An 18,555-nucleotide genomic window follows, 5' to 3' on the forward strand; every position below is an offset into this window, starting at 1 on the left:
TGGGTGGAGCCCTCAGTGAGGACACTGTGGATAATGTGGAGCAGGAGGGGCTCCAGGTTCTTCTTCCTCCACTGTCAAGGTGCAAAGAGACACAGGAAGAGGATGTGTAAATACACACAGTCAGTGGGTTTCTTTCCCTCCCAGAGCAGCTGTACAGCTCATTTGCTTGGTTCCCAATAAACCTTAGTGTTGGTTTCCATTGGAATCCAATGAAATCCAACCTGGTGGGCAGTGAAGAGCTCGAGTGTGCAGTGTACACTGTCCTTTTCCTGGGATATTCATGGATATTTCAATGGTCATTCTGTCTGGAAATGCAGGCAGGTGACTCCAAGGATACTAAGCTATATTGCTCACCTTTTAGCTGTCTTTGTTCTTCCATATTACCATTATCCCCAGCTCAAGCCCTGCTCTCTGAGCCTGCAAAAAATTGTCTTATTTATCTACCACAAGGAAGTCCTTGTTTCTCCCACAGGGAAAGTATCCTTTTAATAGGAGACGAGTGCTCATAGTTCAGGACTTGGAGCATCTTTGTCACCAGGAATCTTTGAAATCCTGGTGACAAATTGAACCAGTGAGGAGATAGAGATCATGGTGCTTATCCTTTGCTGTCCCACAGACCTGCCATTGAAGACAGATGTGTTGTTTTGATGACTGAGTGTGTTTTGCAGAAGAATAAGGTTTTAACTGATGTGTCCAAGCCACAGACTAACTTGGATAACAAACCTTACAGTAAAATCTGTGGTGTTTTGAGATGCAGCAGAGTTCATGACTTCTGTCTCCAATTCTTGTTTGCTGCTGTGCCAGAGAAATAGTCATGAACTTGTGATTTGTTATGAAAGTGACTGTTTGGGAAAAAAAAACACAAACCCACAAACAAAAAAACCCCAAAGCAAAACAAAACCATTTTTGGAAGGTGAATTAGGGGAGTAATGGCTCATTCTGCTGTGGAATAATTTTTCCTAGCAGTTGAGGCCTGATTTTGTTTGCCATTCCAGTCAGAGAGAAATTGGAGGTGCAATTTTGTAGGACAGGGCATTAAAAATGAGAGGACATCCCTCTCAGTCTGTGATCAGCTGTGGTTTCAGTGGGCAGCCATTTGTAATTCCTGAACTTCAGGCTGCCCCGCTGGCACCAGCTGGCTGTGGTAAATGTGAAATTCCAGGCTTTTGGTGGAGGTATAATAGGCCAGGGCACAGGAGCAATTCCTGTGCTGCATCCTGGCAGAGGGAAAGGGGATTCCATGTTTCCATATCTGGCATCGATGGCCTTGTGAGAGGTGTTTCTATCCTACTACTGGTACCAGGGAAATTTTGTGGCATCCTGTCCCTCTGATAATTCAGCAAACTTGACATATGGTTTTAGGTTAAGCAGTAAGCATATACCCCAAGAACTTCCTTTCTTTAATTTCTAGGCTTGGTTTGTGTGCAGGATCTGCTTCTTTGTTTTCCTTTGGAGAGGTGATGATTTTTACTTTTAGGTGCAACTAATAAAACCTGCCTAATGTGAGTACCAGGGAAAGTTTCTGTAGAAACTCCTGGGGCTTGGAGAGAACTAATTTTAGCTGTTTGCCCCACTTCTCTCCTGCTTTTTATGCTGCTGAAGTAACAATATACAATCAAACAGAGCTTAGCCCTCCATCAGGGGTGTATAGAGATGTTAAAGGGGTCATGGGAGGAGGGAAGTCAGCAAAGGGCTCCAGAGGAAGAACTGGAGAGGATTTTTAAGGCAGCAGCAGAAAAGAGCTTCTAGAGAGAAGTCTGGCCTTGCAGAAAGGACTCTGCAATTTTACTTTTATTTGTGGCTTTTGTTGAACTGCATCCAGGAGCTGTCAGTGGGTTTAACTAGAATGAGGCAGCTGAAATTATGAAGGGAAAGATTAGGGAGGGAAAAAAAGTGGAAAGGCTGTAGGAGAAGAGGTTGCTTTTCAGATGAGTCTGGGAAATACTGTTGGAAGGGAGGTAGGAGGAACAGGAAAGGACTCTGCAGTTACAGCAAGAATCTGCCAAAAGCCAGACAGTGCTAGACAGTGCTTTTGGTGTGTAATAGGAAAAGGTCATTTGGGGCGGTTGCTTTGGAATTGTACATCTGTTGAGTTGCCATAAAAAGCACTAAACATAAGGAGTTTTCTACAGAGGCCTCAGAAGAGCTCTGTTGTGCTCCTGATCACAGTAGGGACTATGGTTCTTTCCATTCTGAGGAAGATTTCAAGGCTGCTGGGCTGCAGAACGGGATGTGATCGTGTTGCTTTGCCGGTGATGAGCCAAGGGAAGGTAAGAACCTGTAAATAAAAGCCAGCAAATGAACTTTGCAATGTTACAACCATTTTACACTGAGGATCTGGAGGTGTATTGCCCTTCTCTCTTCACCCACCAGGCCTGAATTTTGTGGAATTTTTGGCCAGGTGGGCTGTGTAACACACTGTCAAGGTGACTGGCAAAAGAGTCATGTCCCTTGTGCCCAGTCACCTGCAGCACAGACGTGCTGTGCTGGAGATTGACTGTTTCAGCTCATATTTCGTGTGAAATTCTCTGACCTCTTAAGCAGGGAACACCTGACTCCTAAAATAGTGCTCACTTTGATTCTGTGTGCTCCCCACAATGTAAACTCCTCTGACAGGCTCCTGCCCGTGGTTTATGGCCTCTTATGCCTTCACACTAACACTTAACATCTGCACCACAAAATTTGTAACATCAGTTTGTTCAAGTGAAGAGTCCACCAAGCATTTAATCCCTGTTTTAATCGCTGATGTTTATTTTAGTTTGGGGTTTCATGTACTCATGGAGGGATTCTCTGCCCACGGTCCATAAATCTGGCAGGGCAGGAGTGAGACTTCTCTGTGCTGACTTGTTTCTGAAGTGAGGCTCTGGAGATGGGGTTTTTTTGGATACCTCCATAAAGTTGACTCACCTCAGGTATGAGCTGCAGATGCATTTAATGAGGATTTTTACTGTTGGTTTTGGATCTTTTTCTCCTCTTCACCAAATGTCTGTGGTGTGGGATATGTGTATTTTCTTTCCTTGTGAGGGTTCATCCATGCAAATGGCTTATTTTCTCCATGTACTTGATTATGCTGGAAAACTGTTGGCATGTGTGGTGGGCAGGAAGATGCAAAGAGAGACCACTGTGGAAGTTGCCCTCAGCAAGGACAGAAAGGATAAAGAAAAGTTACCCTATGGAGGAGCTACAAATTAAAGAGGAAAAGGGAAAAGAAAGGGACACACACACTCACTCCTCTGTTCAAGCAGTTGGTGTTGCTGTGCTTTCCCTGTCCTGGAAGTACCTCAGTGACCACCTGAGCTCTCTGTGGGCTCCCTGGAGCCCTTGTTGCCTGGTTGAGGTGCAGATGAGCTTACACTGGGACTGTGAGGGTGAGGGTCAGAGTGAGAGCCCACATTCTCTCTGTCAGGTCACTCTGGCTGTGCCCCTGCAGCCTGTGGGGTGCTGGTTTTCCACACACAGCCTCTAATCCCCACCGCTCCCTTGAAAGCTGCCACTCCACAGCTTCAAGCAGAACTCATGGAGCAACGGGGGCCAGGGGCTTTGAGTGAACCAAGACTACCCAGCAGCCTGCCAGGAGTCCCTTCAGGCTGCTGCTCTCCAGAAGTCACACCTTGCAGAGTTTTGTGCAGCTGCCTTCTGCAAGGAGGTGCCGAGATGGATTGGCAAAGCTGTGCCAACTCCTTCATCTGCCTCTGGAGGAGGGGCCATACCAGCAATCCCATGGCAAATGACCATGGCATGACCTCTTCTCTCTGGAGGGCAAGCTACAGTCAAGCATAACGGGCTCCTCCTCTGACACAAGTGTCTTCTATTCCACCAAAAAGAGATTTTTAAGTGAAAACGCAGAGTACTCCCATTTTTATTTCCACTTAAGTCTTTTTACACAGCTCATTCAATGCCAAGCCCAGACTTAGTTGAGTCTAGGCTTAGGCCCCCCATAAGAGCAACTTCTCTGTAGGTAGGGGTTTACACCAGCTGTAAGCTTTAAATTTCCTGGGGAATTACCAAAATAAGAATTTGATGGGGAGGTGCTGCTCTTTCCAGGAAGGTTCTCATTTCTAGCGGCAAAACCCAAAAGGTCAATGTTTTTACTGGAGTAATTTGCCTTCTATTCCTTTTTCTCTGCTTTCTCCTCTGGTATTTAAAAGACAACCTTGCAGACCTGTAGGTAAAGGTGTGCAGCTGTGCAGAGGGAGGGATGAGTGATGAAAGGAATGAAGAGAATAAACACACAAACACAGGAGCTTTTCAATAAAAGTTTGGTGAAGTCCTCTCCGTGTCATAGTTGGCAAATGAAAGGTGCCTTCAGCTTTCCTGCTTTCTCACATAGTCAGTCTTTTTTATTTTATTGCCTTTCTGAAGCACTTAGAAGCATAGAAATCCCCTGCTCTGGGGCAGTTTTGTCATGATTGTGCATTTTTCTGTAGCTGTCCTGCAGTCCCTGTGTAAAAAGGCCTTGAAACTTGGTACTGGCACGTAGCTTCCATTATTTATGATCACCCCATGTTTTCTTTTTTTTTTTTTTGCTTGTCCATAGGCTCCTGTCTGTCTCTTTAGACCCAGGGGGATATTTCCAAACTCTGTTAAGAAAAAAAATCAAATCAAATTTCACGGTTGTTTTCTCGGTTTAAAATATGTACCAAGTGTTGACAGTCAGTGCCTTGGGCAGAAAAGCACGTGCAGAGCTGTGCTGGATGGCTGGGAGACAGCTCGGGAGAGGGAGGTGGGATGGACATGTGCAAATGTGCACCTTGACAAGACAGAAAATGTATGAATGAGTGAAGGCAGGGGTTTAGGGGGCTTCCAGCTGATGGGGTTTGTCACCCTGAATGCAGGAGGGTCACTCAGGGAAAACTAATCACCTGGGAAAGAAGGGAAATTAAAGCTGAGTTATGTCAGGGAGCTGGTGAACAGGTGGTGGAAAATCAGGATGAGTGAGCCCTAACTCAGCTCTGCCTGCTGCAGAGTGGGGCTTTGCTCAGAGAGGGCCTCAGGTTAAGTCTAGAGAAAATTAAAAAGTGACTCTCTGCTCTGGGAAATGAGCAGCATGTGCTGTGTGACATAAGAGGTGTCTGATCATCCATTACAGTCCATCCCATGTCACTTATGCACTGACTGTTGTGTTTATGCTGTTTCAGGACTTGTGTGTTCCCTTTTCCGTAAGAAAAAGAATCAATGTTAGTACCAGTGTGAGCATCTTACCCATCATATATCACAGGCTGAGCAGTAAGCAGAGATAGTTTCAGTGAATCTTGGCAGATCTTTTCTTATTGCAAAAATAAATTTGTTTTCATGACTTCATTTGCTTTTCTTTCATTTTACAACTGAAAACACCAACACATTTTTTGTGACTGCAATGAAGTGAGGGGGTTCAGTTTCATATCTGAACTTAATTTCTCCTTTGTTCATGCCTCAGCTGCTTTGCACATCTGCCTCTGAGCTGTGAAACACATTTCACCTTTCAGCTTAGAAGACAAAGTACTAATCCATCAGTCCCTCAGTTTGGAGGAAGGGAGGTTTAACTTCTGTGGTTTAATTTTTTTGTTAATGGTGGCTGATCCCTGCTTCAGTTTCTAGTCCTTGTCACGGGTTCTCGTGACTGAAGTTCATAACTCAGCTGGTGTAGGGAGTCCCCTGGTTTTGGGTCACACACCCCAACAAATTGGGTCATGAGCTCTACTCGTAGGTGGCCGTGACCGCAGCTGCTGCTGCTGCTGCTCAGGCCAACAGCAATAAATGAGCACAGAGAGCTTGAGAAGGTCTTATCTGACCTGACCTTCTGCACTCCTGAGTCTCAGCCAGAGACTTCTGCAGTTGGCCAATAACCTGTGTTCCAAAACAATCCCACTTAATTTAAAAATTGTGAGACTATCTTATGTTCTGTTACTCTGCTCTAGTAGTGCTGGTAGCAAGTAAAAATGCAACGGATGGAAATACTGACTCCAGGAATATCTTACAACTTCCCTGGCTGTGGAGAACCTGTGGAGTCTAGAGTGTACATTGCATCCCAAAGCATGGTTTCCTATCCTAAAGTTGTCTTCAACAGACTTTTCCTTAATTAGTACTTGCTCCATTATAGTGGAATGTTACTCCTTTCACAAACAGTTTTTCAGATTTTTTGCAAGAGCATGGCTTCTTGGTTTGAATTACAGTTAAACTCTGGCTTTTTTGAACTTTTTTTTTCCCATCCTCTTCCTTATTTGCATGTCATCTGGTGGTCTCACACACTCTGCACACAGAGGTGCAGATGGACTTGCAATGGAACCTCTTGGTTGCTTCTTTTGACCAGCAAAGAGCACTTAAATTAAAGTGTTCTTGCAGCCTGAACGTGAGAATGTTTGTTGAAAGGGGTATAAATGTTCTATTATGATCTGCCAGCCTTAAGGATTATTTTGACTTTTAGAAAAGAAGAGACAGAAGAAAATGAAATCAACCAGTGACTGGAGGGAGAGAAGGAACGCGATTCGCCTCACGAACGAGTACACGGTGGAGACTCTGGTGGTGGCAGATGCTGACATGGTCCAGTACCACGGTGCAGAGGCTGCCCAGAGATTCATCCTCACAGTCATGAATATGGTAAGTGGGCACTTTACTCTCAAAAGAACCAGCAAGAGCAAGCAGGTTGTATCCAGAGTTGGTTCAAGCTCCTTTACTTGACAGCAGAAATGGGGAACTGTTCTGACCTTGAGGTGCGAGCAAGGTTTCCGTGTGTTATGTGCCTCCTCTTCTCCATTTGTGTGATTCCTTGTATTTGCCGAAGGACATCACAGTAAAAAACCTTTTTTTAAACTGGAATTGCAAGTTTTCAGTTAGAAAATAATTGTTCAGTAGTGGTGTTTTCTACCAGGTTTCTGGTGCTGCTGTGGTTTACCTTGGAAGAGAGTGACCAGGAGTGGAATAGATGGTGGTGTCTGACAAGATGTTTCTTGAGTTCCTAAAGATTTCCGTGGCATACCTGTTTCATAAGAGAGATTTCTCTCTGGATCAGTGTCACAGACAGTCCAAGTGTTACCAAAGCCAGCAGTCATATTGATTTCCAGCAGAAAACCTGGCTTTATGTCCAAAACACTTTTTATCTCTCATTTTTACATAATGAAAATGGTGGCTTCGGTTGGAAAACTTATCACCAAACTGCCAGCTGATCCCATGCAACCTCTGGGGCTACATGAAGTGGTGCTGATCATACCTATGAGTAGTTGATGGAGTTGTGCTTTAGAAGCATTCTAGAAATTCTGCAGGGAATCTGTCGAGAGTGAGGAGAATGCTTGGAAATTGCAGGCTCCTGTGGAGTGGGGTGTTAATTTGTTAGCTGTCCTTGTAGTGAAGCCTTCTGCTTCAGCTGATAAGGGAACACAAAGTCTCCCTCAGTGAATGCTCACTCAGCTGTTGGCAGCGCCTGTAAAGAGATAATGGCTAAATTGGATGTGGACATGGAAAACTCTGCTCAGAGACGGCAGGGGTCCTTCCAGAGGCATTTGCACAAGGAAGTCTTGGAGGAAGCTCCTATTCCTCTGCCCGTGCTATTGTAATATCCAGGAACAGCTCATTCTCTTCCCTGTGTCTCTGTTGTTGTTCATGAGCAGCAAATTGGCTTGGGAAAAATAACAGTTCTTAACAGTAATTGCCTGGTCCTGCTTCCCAGCGAAGAGCTGAGTGATGGATGCTCAGCAGAAACCAGCTCTGGAACAACAGCTTTTTAAGAGGTCTTGTGTTGCTTTGTCAAGCACTGGTGTGAGGGAGCTCTCCCACAGTGAACTGCTTTGCTGATTAAGCAGGGAGTTTGTTTAACTAGTCTTTTCCATTAACAAGCTGCTTTGCTGTGTCCTTTCCTCTCCCTTTTATTTGCCTTCCACCATGCTGTGACAATGGTCACTTAATGGGGCTTCATTGTGGCTCTGCAGTTATTTGGTCTGTAGGAAATGTCTCCTTGCAACAAATCCATGGGTGTCACCATCATTTCAGGGTCTCCTTACCAACTCTTGTGTTTAAGGATGTGTTTACTGGAGGCACAAGAGCCTTATTCTTCTCAAAGCCACAATCTTCCAACTTTACACTCTTGTATCAGGTTGGCAGTGAGCAGGCAGAACATAAGTTCAGCTCTGAACAGATTTGCTTCTCAAATCACTTTTTGAACTAACAGAAATACATATTCCCATGTAGCATGCCAAGGCTGAATTTCTTCCTTGTGTTGAGTGCTTGGGACCTTGAGAGGGGTGATGGAAGCTTTTTGTTTGCAGTGGAAACCCAAGGGTCCTCCTAAACTCTGTTCTGCACTAGTTCATCAGGGTAATAATAAAAATCTGCCATTGTGCTCCACAGGTACGTGGCATTATGGCTGTGAGAGCTTTTCAGACGTATCTAATCATCGGTTTTGATGATCTTCATGCCAATAGGGCAGTGATTTCAGCATAACCATTGGGAATCTCTGTGTTGTGTAGCTTTATCTACACAAAGATAAAGAGGAAAATTGTTAGGGATGAGTACACTGGTAGACCAAGCCTTAAAAGATGGCTGTGAGTCCTGCTGTCTGTCCAGGCTGAGGTGCTGCAGAACATCTCAGCAACATCATCTCGCCAGGTGTGAACACACATGTGTGGAGAGGTGCTGATAGATGGGTTGGGTTCTCTAAACCCATTTATTACACAAATATTGAAGCTTAGTTTCCAATGGATTTAGCTGATGGACTTTTAAGCTTGGTTCTGATGCTGTAGTGTGAGCTCACCCCTTTATTGGACGTTAGAGAGTGCACATGGAAGAGGACTCTTGGATGAGGAACACAGTTATGTGACATCTCCCAGGGTGCAAAGTCCAGCTGAAATGCTTCCCACTGTTAAGTCATTGCTCTCAGGGTCTCACTTATGTGAGTTTTTTCTCATGTCTGATAGGATTTGAATTTATGTTTCACCTTTTTAGCCTCCAGATTTGAATTTATGTTTCAGTTTTCCAGCCTTCAGAGGGGCAATGGAAGAGTCTCTCTCCTTTGTCACCTACATTTCCACACTCGTAGGAACATAATTTTTCAGACCTCAACCTCACTGAGGACACTGCTTGTGAGTGACTGGCAAGACCAAAAGATACTGAGGAATAATGATGGGCAAACACATAGATGGCATCGTTGCATAAATCCTTTATTCTGAGGCTGTAAACCAAGGTAAAATCAAGGGGATTTTAATGTTCCATTTGCATAATGAGAGCTGATCTTCATCCCAGCAAAAGAAGCTGAAGAATAATGCAGAAAAACGTTATTTCAGAGAGTGAGTTATGTGCTTTAGGTCGGTCTTGGCCAAACTCTTGGCTGTTTGGGATCTTTTCCTGCCCTGCCTCCCTGTCAGCCTTTTGTGACTGTTAGCTGGGGGACAGGATTTGCCCCATGATGTTAGGCAGTGCTTATTCAGCTATACTGCAGGATGGCAGGCTGCCTCTAAAAGAAACCAGAATGTTAATTTTGGCTTGGGTGCTTGTATTTAAGCAAATAGAACATTACTGGTCAGGGGTATATTAACTTAACTCCTCTTTGTAAGCCATTACGTTTACTGTCAAACCACAAAACAAGCATTAAGAGGTCTTATTAATGCATTTTATATTTATGGACATTTTAAATAAAGTGATCTGCCTTAAAGTATTTAATATCTATTTATGTTACAAGAATTTCTGAAGGGAAAAAAAGTCAGCATTACAAAATACGGGTTTATTGCTCCCTTGTTAAATGAGAATCTTAGGGGGGAAAAAACCCACCACCCTCCTCTAGAATAACAGGTAAAAAGCACAGCGAACCCGTTTTGGAACCCAGAAAACACAGGTAGTACTTCATGTAGGAAATGCTGTGTTTTTAGAGGTATTCTGTAGTTCTGACCATCCCCCTGAACAGAGAATAGACTCACATTAGAAGTACTTGGTTTTTTGTGAATGTCACTGTAGAGGTGCAAATTCTTCCATTTACTGAACTAATATTTGAAGTTGTAAGACAGATTTTTCCAAAATCATGGAAGAATTTCCCTCCAAGGTACTCTGTGATGTATGAGTAGGAACAAGCGTGGCTCCAGGGATTTTAGTTGATTTTTTTTTAAGTCACCACTGCTAAAATGAAACCTTTTCTTGTTTCCTGGCAAGGTGTTTGGTTCAGCACGATTTTCCAAACAGGAGATGAAGTTGTTGTCCAATGCCACTGTGGACATCTGCAGCCTTAGCAAGGCAATGAGTTTGTGGGCATGTGGAATGTAAGGACATTGTCAAGGAGAGATACCAGCAGAACTATAGAAATTCAAAACCAGCTACTTAAATAGAGGTGCTGATTTATTTTTCTAAGTTAAACTCCCTTGTTATTGAGCTTTTTCAGTGTTGCAGTGTTTACATTCCAGTTCTTATCTCACCTTTGCATCCTTTGGCTTGAGAGCATCTCCTGTTCATGCCCTTCAGTAGTCACCAGTGTTTAGAACTTCTATAAATTCCAAAACCAAGTGCCTTGGTGGTAAAAGATGCTTAAAAACATGCTTATTTTGCTTACCCATTCTGCTAGTCTGCATCTGGCAGCTATAATTTCTCATTGCTTTTCATCCATGTGGAGCTGTTTGGATGGATGTTCTTTCTTGCAGTTTTATGCTTTTATTTCCTCTTGTGTCTTCTTCTCATCTAAAAGAAAAAAAGATTCTGTGTCCTCACAGAGAAACTGCACTGGCTTCTTCTTGGCTGGTCTTCATGGTTTAGGCTTTGAGCTTTCTGGAAAAAAACTGATTCAAATGATTCTGGAGCATATGATAAATGAGGATGAGACCCTTTGGAAGGCTCTGTCCATGGCTGGAGTGTTTTTAATAATGAGGAGTGACTGGTTTCAGCCAGTACCTGAACTTTGTGAATGTTGGCTCCTCACAGTTGTGCAGAGCTGACTTTGCAAACCAAGTCCCACCCAGACTGACCCTCTGAGCATTTAGGGACAGAGATGTCTGAATTTCCAAGACCACAACATAGTAATTCAACAGCTGCTTTCTATGGGTTTGAAAACATTTAAAAAAAAAAAAAAGAGTTGGGTTGGGGTTTTTTTTCTGCCCTAAGTGCATTTTTTGGGGTTTTGGAATAAATTACAAGTGTGGCTTGGTTTTGAGCTTGCCTTTTTCTCAGAGAATCCAGCACGGAGGGGTAAGTTACTGCAGTGAGTGTTAGTTCTCCTGCAGCTGTTTCTAAGCCATGAGATTAGTGTGGAAGCTCTTTGCAGCAGCAAGCAGGAACTTGAAGTTACTGATCTTTTGGATGTCATTAAGAGGGAAAATTCTTATGTTGTTCTTTAGCAGTGATACTGTTTTACTCTCTGAAGCCTGATTTTACACTCTACGGATTGTTTTTCATTTTGGATTTCCCCTGTGAGGATTTTTTTATGTTAAAGAAGCGGATAAAATCATTTTTATCATGCACACATTGATGGATTTATATCTGTGCTCTTGGGGGCTGGCACACTGAGGCTCCAGAGCTGCCACTGATAATCAGCTCCCTTACCCTGATCTGGAATTTTCATGATGGGAACAGGGACATAAAGGAAAAGGATATAAGTGTTTGATCACTGTCTGCAGATTTCTCTTCTCACTCCAGCAGCCCCAGGAGAAAGAGTTATGTCAACTGTATCTTATAAAGAGCCATGAATATGTTCTTTTTCATAATGTTTAAAGGAGTAATTTGAAAGCTTGGCTTTAGGTGGGTGTTAGAAATCCTATAGCACTTTTCAAAACAAGTGAAAGACAACCTCAGTAACCTGACTAATGCTCCTGCTGTCCAAACCTTGTCCAGCAGCCAAGGCAACGGGAAGGCTCCTGCTTGAGTGCAATGCTTAGGGAAGAAAAAGAAAAAAGTCAATTTACCCTCAGGGTTGCTGTTCTGAACTCCAGAACATCTGAAACCCACACGTCTCCCTCCCACCGTCCACCTGCAGAGGAAGCTCTTGAGAATTAAAAAAAAATTAAAATGTTGTAGTTTAGTTCCTCTCTCAGCCCAATTCCTTATGTCTGGGTTGTGCTTTATGCGTGCTGAGGCAGGCCTGGACAGCTTATGGCAAAATTGCATTTATTTTGCCCCTTCCACGTCAAAGCTGTAAGGAGGAAGAAAGGCAGGAGGAATGCAAACAGGGCAGGATGGTCCAGGCTTCAAGCTCTTCTGTTTTCTCTAGGGCTCTGTCAGAGAAGTGCAGATGAAGGAGGGAGATGTCAGATACAAGCTTTATTTTTTTTTGTTTTTCTGCACTTTGCCTTCCATTGTTTCTGTCTGTTTGGATAATTTTTACCATCCCTTTCTTCTGTTTTCAAAGCTCACTCTACTTTTGGTGACTCCTCACAGAGAAGTCCTTACAGCAAGAAGTTAATCTGCAGCAGGGCAACCACAACACTTCAGTTGCATTGACCACTTTTCCCATCCCTTCCCTTCAGCCTAGTGATCAAGAAACTCCATTTGTGTTCCAGCCAAGCTGCTTTCTGCCACTGTGGCGATGTCCTAAACCAGCAACCTTTGTATTTTGTTCCATGGCAGTGTGTTAGCGGGTTTTGTGAAACCGAACTCATGATCCCAGCTGCCTTATATTATTAGAAGTTTCTAAAATACCCCAAATATTTTTATTTTTCCCCTGCTGCAAGTGGTCACAGCAGCCTCAAGGGTGTGACGCAATTGCAGGCTTGAGGAAGGGTGGCCCATGGTATTGGGAGTGGGAAGGGAGGTGTCTGTGAGTCAGTGTCTCTGTTAATGCACGTTGTCCGTGCAGCAGGAAATCTTGAGAACATCTGCGGTGGGAAATCCCGTTCCTAATCCCCTGGTACCAGTTATCCCAGCCACCTCTCTTGGCATGATTAGCTCACAGGGTGATGATGGACACTTGGACGTGGTGTCTGGACAGCTTGGACACACCACGTCTGCGAGTGATGGTTTCCTTGTTGTCTGGGTGAGTAAGGCAGAAGGTTGTTGCTGCCATGATGGAACCCCAATTCCAAGCAGGAAAGACCTTTGTGTTTGAATTCTTTTATTTTAAAGACAGCTGGATTCTGTGATACCGCTTCCTTTGCGCACAGCCTGCCTGGCGCGGCCTGGTTTAACACCGGCTGTGTCCCGCCAGAATGACTGTGAACAACCTGTGCTGAATCAGGCTCTTATTTTTTTATCAGATCATTTAAAAGCCTGTTTTCTCACTGGGGTTCCTTCCACCTGTGATTTGAGTGTGGGTTTCCATCGGAAAGGACAGTGTGTGGGGCTCGGCTGGCAGGGGGGCTGAGGGGCTGCTCTGAGGGGAGGCCCAGTTCCCGCCCTCACCGGTGGAGCCCCTCAGAAGAGCCAGTGGTGCCGCTGTGAAAACATATTGAAAAAAGGGCCAAAAAACCCCCTGTGTAGTGAAAAAAAAGTGAGGGGAAGAGTGTGAGGAAAAATCTGTGTGAGCAGCCAGGTCAGAGCAGGAGGATGAGGAGCTCCAGGTGCTGGAGCAGAGTTGCCCTGCAGCCTGTGTGGGGAACCATGGTGGGGCAGGTGGCTGTTCCCTGAGGAATATTGTGACCTAAGGAGAGGAACCTGTGCTGGAGCAGGTTCTCCTGACAGGAATTGCAGCCCATGGAGGGGATTTATACTGCAACAGGGGCAAAGTAGGAGGAGGAAGGAGCAGCAGAGAGAAGCTGTTATGAAGCCACCACAGCCACCATTCTGCATCCCCCTGCATGGCTTCAGGTGAGGGGGAAGGAGTCAGGAATGGAGGAGGGAGGTCGAGCCTAGGAAAAGTCATAGGATGCAGTGAGTTGTTCTAATTCATCTTTCTTTCTCTTTATACAAATTATTTTAGTTGGCAAATTCAGTTTTCACCAAGTCAAGTGTGTGTTGATGGTAATTGTTAAGTGATCTCTCTCTGGAGGAAAAGGTTAATGTTCAGTCTAGGCAACACAAACTACCATCAATCTGGGGCTTCTTTGGGCTTCATTTAAGAAAATAAGCAAACAAAGCTTGAATAAACAAACAAAGTGAAACCTTTTGCATGCCTGGTGTCCTTTTGGTTTAGTATCCACTTGTTGCTGCTGCTTGGTAGGTTGAGCTCTTCTGAGATCACTGATGGATGCAAATACAAGTGCAGTCAAAGTTATCCTTGGGACAGAGAGCACAACAGTAAAGGAAGAAGGGCTGAAAGCCTTCAAGATGACATCCTAAACTCTCCAGCAGCTGGTTTTGCCACGGAAATCTACCTTTTGAAATCAGTGTGTTTGGATGGTCTGTGCTAGGTCTGGAGGCAGACAGCTTGTCTGCTCTGATGGGAAGGCAAGCACCATTAGACTTAGTGATAAGAACATGTTTGCTGTACTTACCCTCATTTCGTGAGTGGAAACTCTATGGGAGGCTCAGAGCAGGTTGGGCAAACCAAAGGCATCCATCCCAGGCAAATGTTTGTCAGGCTCTGCGGTGGTACAGGAGCGATTTCAGCCTGATGCCCCATTGACCCTCCCAGCTGAACGTCCAGGTCTCCATTTACAGAGGGGTCATCTGTCAGAGCCCTTCCCTGCAAGTGTCAAGTTTATCCCCCCCAGGTCTGTAGTGAGAGGCCTGAGCTGCTCTACCAACATACCCCCGAGCTAAGCAAATAGTACCAGCACTTGTGTGCATTTGTACACCAGCCCCAGGGAAGATAAATGGCTCATTGTGCTCATACTGAAGGTCAGTGGGTCAAACACTGAGTAGCTCTGTCTTGCAGTCTGTGCCTAAATTGTAGGAAACATTTACGTGTGTGCTTTAAATCCAACCCCAAACACTAAAGAGCTTAAGAACACTCTTACATTGAGCACATTCCTGAGTATTTGCACAAATAGGAAAAATACCAAGCGTTGAAAACATAATATCCAAGATGTGTTCATGTCTTGGGTTCGTTGTAGGAAGTTAGCTGGGCCTCTGTGATATTTGTAGCCAAACGAGTAAGGAATACAGCTTACCTGGGGCCAAATCTTGCCTCCCATTTGTCAAGAGTCTCTCTTCAGTGGTCTTGATTTTATTTTTTTGACTAGATAGCGAATGCAATATTCATCCAGTGATTTTTATGTGGTATTTTACACCTTTTTAAAATAAACCCCTCCCTCACATTTTTTATATAGTCTAGTTAAAACATTTGTACATGGAGGAATGGGGGGAGTAAAATTCTGGCATCAATTAAAATCTTATATTCTAACCTCTAAAAATGAGGTGAAGTATCTGAGTTGGAATGCAAAATCTGGAGAAAGTAGTAAGGTAGTTTCTGGTGCTATTTTTGTATTTCCTGAGGCTTGTGTCATCATGTGCTGCCTTATTACTATTCTCTCATATAAGATATGAAAATAACAGAGGGAAATTGCTTTTCCATTCTATTTCCTGAAGTCGAAAACACACCATTAGTTCATCTTGCATTGAGATATCTCTGATATTTAAATGCTGAAGATCCATGTTGGTTGGATGCTTCATAACGTATGTCCATGTCCCTGAGACTTTGTTTCACAGAGTTCCTTTGGAATATTTATCTCCTCTTCATTATTTTTTATCTTGTCTATTCCAGTTAAAAGTTGGGGTTCTTTTTTTTTTTCAGCAACTGGCTTGTGTATTTTTTTGTTTATTTTTAATGTTTTTTATCCTTGGAGACTGAATCTTGCTCAGGTTAGTCTGTGACCAATTGGTCAGGTGGGGAAGCCCAGTGCAGGAGGTAGGAGCAAACCTACTCTGATTTTGCAAGTGTTGTGGCTACCCTGTGGTATGTGGAACTGTTAGAGCTGGTAACACTGTAGCTCTTAAAAATTCTTTGTTTCACTGAATGTAGTAGCACAACTCATTAGGGGTTTTTCTGTGTCAGTTTTTCAGGACAAATATCTAACTTTGGTTGCAATTAGTTCCTTCAATTATTACTAGGTATTGTTGCTGATATGCTGTGGATGTTTTCTTTGCATTTTGACAGGTGTACAACATGTTTCAGCATCAAAGCCTTGGAATTAAAGTCAACATTCGAGTGACCAAACTAGTCCTGCTCCACAACCGCCCTGTGAGTTCTAACTCATTTCTGCCCTGCTGCTGCGATTGTTCTGTGGTGTCTCCCAGAGCAGGGTGGGAGGGGGGAGTGGGGTCTGTCTGGCCACAGGATCACAAATTGTGAGGGTGCCTGTCACACTTCACCAGGCAGCACTAAAGGTGGGAAGTGCAGGGGGCTGGGGGAGTGAAAGGAACTACAATCCTTTTATTTATCCTTTGTTTATAGTTGTGAACCAGTCTCAGGAGTTAACCCTTACAGAGATTAAAAACTACATGGGTCTGGTATTAAATGTATGAATTCCAGACTCAGGAGGCTTTTGGATGTAGAGCTGTACTAGAAACTTGTGACTGCTGAGCTGGTGGAGTTTGGTCTGTAGATCAACTGGCAAAAGTCAGAGTGGAGTCCACAGTCCTGAGTTCACCTGCTCAGATGAAGCTGGTTTCCCAGTTTTCACTCTATCACATCTATGTCTTTGAGCCTGTGAGTTTTCATCAGAGATCCGATACTTTCTGTAAAGACTGTGGTTGATAATTATTGTCTTGTACCTTTTTTTTCCCCCAAAAAGGCAAAGTTGTCTATTGGGCATCATGGAGAGAGATCTCTGGAGAGCTTCTGTCAATGGCAAAATGAAGAATATGGTGGAGCAAAATACCTTGGTAACAACCAGGTTCCTGGTGCAAGGGATGACACCCCTCCTGTGGATGCTGCTGTTTTTGTAACCAGGTATGGTAACAACACCTAAGTGTTGTCACGGTCGTGGTCACTGCTACATGTCACAGTCAGGATCAGGCAAGACAGGAGATGCCTTTTTTCTCACACTACCTGATATAAGTGGAAGAAATAGATGAGGTTTTGGAGCATGAGTCCTTCTTCCTAGAAGAAAAGTGTGGGATTAAGAACACAGCTGAGCTCAAGTGGTCTTTGTGCAATTAGGGATGAATCAACTGAACAGTCTGAGAGGAGCAGACAGTGTGTCAGCAGTGGGGAAGGTGGTGAAGGAGTTATCTCCTAAAGAAAATGAAAGATGAATACCATAAACTGAATTAATTTCCTCTCTCTTTGCCTGAGGAGATAACCACTGTAACACCCCTCCTCTGTCAGAACTGAGATGGAGGAGGGGTGTCAGTCCTCATTTGTTTGTGTAATTGGAAACTCCTGCATTTATTTCAGATGTGAAATAACCTTTGTATAAATACTTGAGCAAAATCCTTTGCACCCTGGAGCTCCTCCACTTATTGATGTATCAAACACATCAGATAAAGAGAGAAAAAGGATGTTGTAGGGACAACAGTCTTTTTTCTTCTAACTACCTGAGCTCAACCTCACAGTACAATGTTCCTCACAGTTACCATAACTTGTGAGTAACAAATCCATGGTGTTTTAAGTTGTTTGCATTCTTTAAGATGTAAACGAAGAATTCATTGTTGTAGAAGTGATCTCTGAATAATTGAAGTGAGCACAAAATTATAGTGTAATATGGATGCTCCTTGTGCTAGAAAAACACTACTTCCTACTCCCTTCTTCCCCAGTTGTAGAAATATATGTTTTTGCATAAACTGCCATCCTGATTGTAATAATCTATTTTGTTACCATTCCCAGTGCAAACTCTCCATGGGATTGTGGTGAGTGTTCACTAAAGTAGCTGCTGAGGTGGGCATGGGGCCAGCAGAGTCCCTAAGGATGCACCTGCACAGACAGTTCCCTCAAATCCTCCTCTCTTCTCTGTATTCACTGTAGTCCACCAAGCACTTACAGATATTTAACAGTTTAGACAGGGTGAATAGTTCCTTTGAAGTCAGTGGGCTGCATATCCTGGTTATAGTTAAGCATGTGCTTCACTGGATCAGGGCCTAAATAAATAACTAACATTTTTGTTAAACTCATCTGGGTATCCAGTTGTCCTGCCTGACAAGTGAGGCAGACAGAATCTCTTCTGATGTGCTCTGAGTGTGGGGTGGAAGGAATGAGCAGAGCATTTCATCTGTGCACCTTTTAAAATTGAATGCATAATGTCAGGCTAAATGAGCTGGACTCAGGCATCTGAGGAGGAACTGGAGAAAGAAATTTTAGGAGGAATTGTTCAGTATATTTGCAGGGGTTTGCACTCAGAATGGCTGCAGAAGTACAGGTTTGGTTGGGTTAAAAACTAGATTCAGCTTTGGTGAGAAAGTTCAGGCCAGAGAGCACATTTCTGTGCACAAGAGGAGCATTTTTCCTGTTGGGTAGGCCAGCAGTGTGGATGTGTAGGCTTTCCTTCCTTCTTGCTGTGTCTTGTCATCCTTAACCCATCCTGCTTCTGCATTGCTTGGAAGAGTTCTGGCCCAGCACCCGATTCCTTTGTCAGGGAAATGAATTTTTCTCCTCTTGGCTTTGGAAGTGTGTGTGTGTGTGTGTGTGTGTGTGTGTGTCTGTGTCTGTGTGTGTGTGTGTCTGTGTGTGTGTGTCTGTGTGTGTCTGTGTCTGTGTCTCTGTGTGTGTGTCTGTGTGTGTGTGTGTGTGTGTGTGTGTGTGTGTCTGTGTGTCTGTGTGTGTGTGTGTGTGTGTGTGTGTGTGTGTGTGTGTGTGTGTGT

The 18,555-nt window shown here is 43.9% G+C and overlaps 1 protein-coding gene across 1 annotated transcript in view; it reads left to right on the forward strand.

Moving 5' to 3' along the window:
• The window catches only part of ADAMTS17 (ADAM metallopeptidase with thrombospondin type 1 motif 17), a 167,563-nt gene that overhangs the window by 14,817 nt on the left and 134,191 nt on the right, over positions 1–18,555 (forward strand). The window contains exons 4-6 of the mRNA XM_027644623.1: positions 6,404–6,576; positions 15,914–15,997; positions 16,551–16,708. Of these exons, the coding sequence (XP_027500424.1) occupies positions 6,404–6,576; positions 15,914–15,997; positions 16,551–16,708 (415 nt within the window). The remainder of the gene's footprint in view (positions 1–6,403; positions 6,577–15,913; positions 15,998–16,550; positions 16,709–18,555) is intronic.

The sequence above is a fragment of the Corapipo altera genome, unplaced genomic scaffold, assembly GCF_003945725.1.
Source record: "Corapipo altera isolate COAL_440 unplaced genomic scaffold, ASM394572v1 50, whole genome shotgun sequence".
NCBI lineage: Eukaryota > Metazoa > Chordata > Aves > Passeriformes > Pipridae > Corapipo > Corapipo altera.